A 1,721-nucleotide genomic window follows, 5' to 3' on the forward strand; every position below is an offset into this window, starting at 1 on the left:
CGAGGAGTTCTGAAAATTTCAGAAAATACAGATCTGAGCTCTCCCTTTGTTTTGAACCGGGTTCTGCCTGCTCTCATCAATGGCTGAGGATCTGACTGAACATCTGTTGCGATGAGTTGTCATCACACCTGTCCTTTTCCCCAAAGGACACAGGAACGTCTCCTAATTTGCTACTAGATTTAGTGTATGCGATAGACAGTTACTGCAGATGGCAATGATCAGCACATGGCAATCAGCTGAACAAAACTGTTGTAAGAATTAAATGGCCGAGGAGAATGTGTTATCGTAAACTGAAATGCATTCCCTCAAAGCATGTTCAAAACCTTAAGGAAAGAAAAAATCTTGCTATCAGGGAAACCCCAGACATTTTTAGAAAGTGGTCTCCAAAGTCAAAAGTGAAATGCACACCCAGCTGTCTGCAGTCACTAAGATATTCATTCTTCTTCACCTTTCTAAGAGCTGAACAGTGGTGGTGGAAGGAAGGAGATATGAGAAGAGAATGAGAAGCAGAATTCTGTGAACATATTTCCCCTTTAAAATTCAATTTTCTAGGTAATTTTGGAAATCGAAAAGAACAGAGGAAGGAATGACACGTTGTTTCCCCTGCTGGGTGAAAATACTGTGCGAAATATTTTTCTAATAATTTCTTGAAAAAACTTCTTTTTTTTCCCCGATCAAAAATTAAAATAAAGTGAAAAATAATGAATTCTGGGAAATTTAGACCCTCCTGAACTTTTACTCTCATACATAACTTCCATCAAATTGAATTGTCTCCTTAGACACAGATCTGTGCTGTACACATGTTCATCTTCCACCTGGACTTTCTCACAAACAACAGCCCTGCAAGCCCCGTGGAGTTGTGCATATTATTCAAAGAAACAATAGATAAAAGGGAAGGACAGAAGTGCCCTCCGAAGGGCGTCCTTCTGTCCTGCGGCACTTACTTTGAACAGCATTTCAGCAGCCCCCCGTGGCACGACCCTGAGACAGCAAAGGTGGGTGGGCATGCCCCGGCACGGCAGAAATTTCCATTGCTCCTGCACTCTGCGGTGTCAGCAAAAAGAGGATCTGCTGAACCTGTGGGAAGACATTAAATTGTCAATTTTCAGTCTAAAATTATGATGGGTAAATATGCAAGAATATGTGGCATTTTTAGGAAGGCAGCCGTCACGGGCACAGATATACTTGGTCCCATCCACTGCAATAGCACCATCCCAACAGCATCAAATTCTGCCTGTTAGTTGGTGGTTGTTTTTTTCCTCCCATGCACACACTTCTGCTTACAAGCCCTTTCTTTCTTTGTAGGATTTACTTTGCTTCTCACCTGGAGCAGCCTGGAAGAGGAGGAAGATGACAGCGAAGAGCAGGTACAGGATCCTCATGGTTGCTAGTCGGTTGTGGACTGCGTGCCCCTGAAGAGCGTCTGGAAGATCGACGAAGGATGCAATTTGTTTGAGGAAGAAGCTAGGAAAGGCAGCTGGTATTTATAGGGCACACGGGATTGTGCAAGTTTGATGGCTGAGTGCTTTGTCAATAAGTAACAGCAACCAACCTTCTGGAAAGCAGACTGGTTATCCCCCTTATCGTGGGCTGCAATGAAACACGCAGCGAACATGTTGCAATCCCCAAGGGTGAATTTCCACTGACCGTGCCAGACAGTTGTATAATGTGACCATCAGCCAAGCTCCGCCGAGCCACGCTGATTCCCCTGGTTCTTACAG

At 44.2% G+C, this 1,721-nt stretch overlaps 1 protein-coding gene across 1 annotated transcript; it reads right to left on the reverse strand.

The window, feature by feature from the left end:
* Window positions 1–940: 940 nt before the first annotated feature.
* On the reverse strand, window positions 941–1,479 carry LOC141741424 (gallinacin-10-like). Its single transcript, XM_074582090.1, has 2 exons — window positions 1,325–1,479; window positions 941–1,077 (listed from the first exon to the last, which is right to left on the reverse strand). Exons 1-2 carry the CDS (start codon window positions 1,380–1,382, stop codon window positions 941–943), a joined length of 195 nt encoding a protein of 64 aa, XP_074438191.1. The 5' UTR covers window positions 1,383–1,479.
* Window positions 1,480–1,721: the final 242 nt, after the last annotated feature.

The sequence above is a fragment of the Larus michahellis genome, chromosome 3 (genome assembly GCF_964199755.1).
Source record: "Larus michahellis chromosome 3, bLarMic1.1, whole genome shotgun sequence".
Taxonomy (NCBI): Eukaryota; Metazoa; Chordata; class Aves; order Charadriiformes; family Laridae; genus Larus; species Larus michahellis.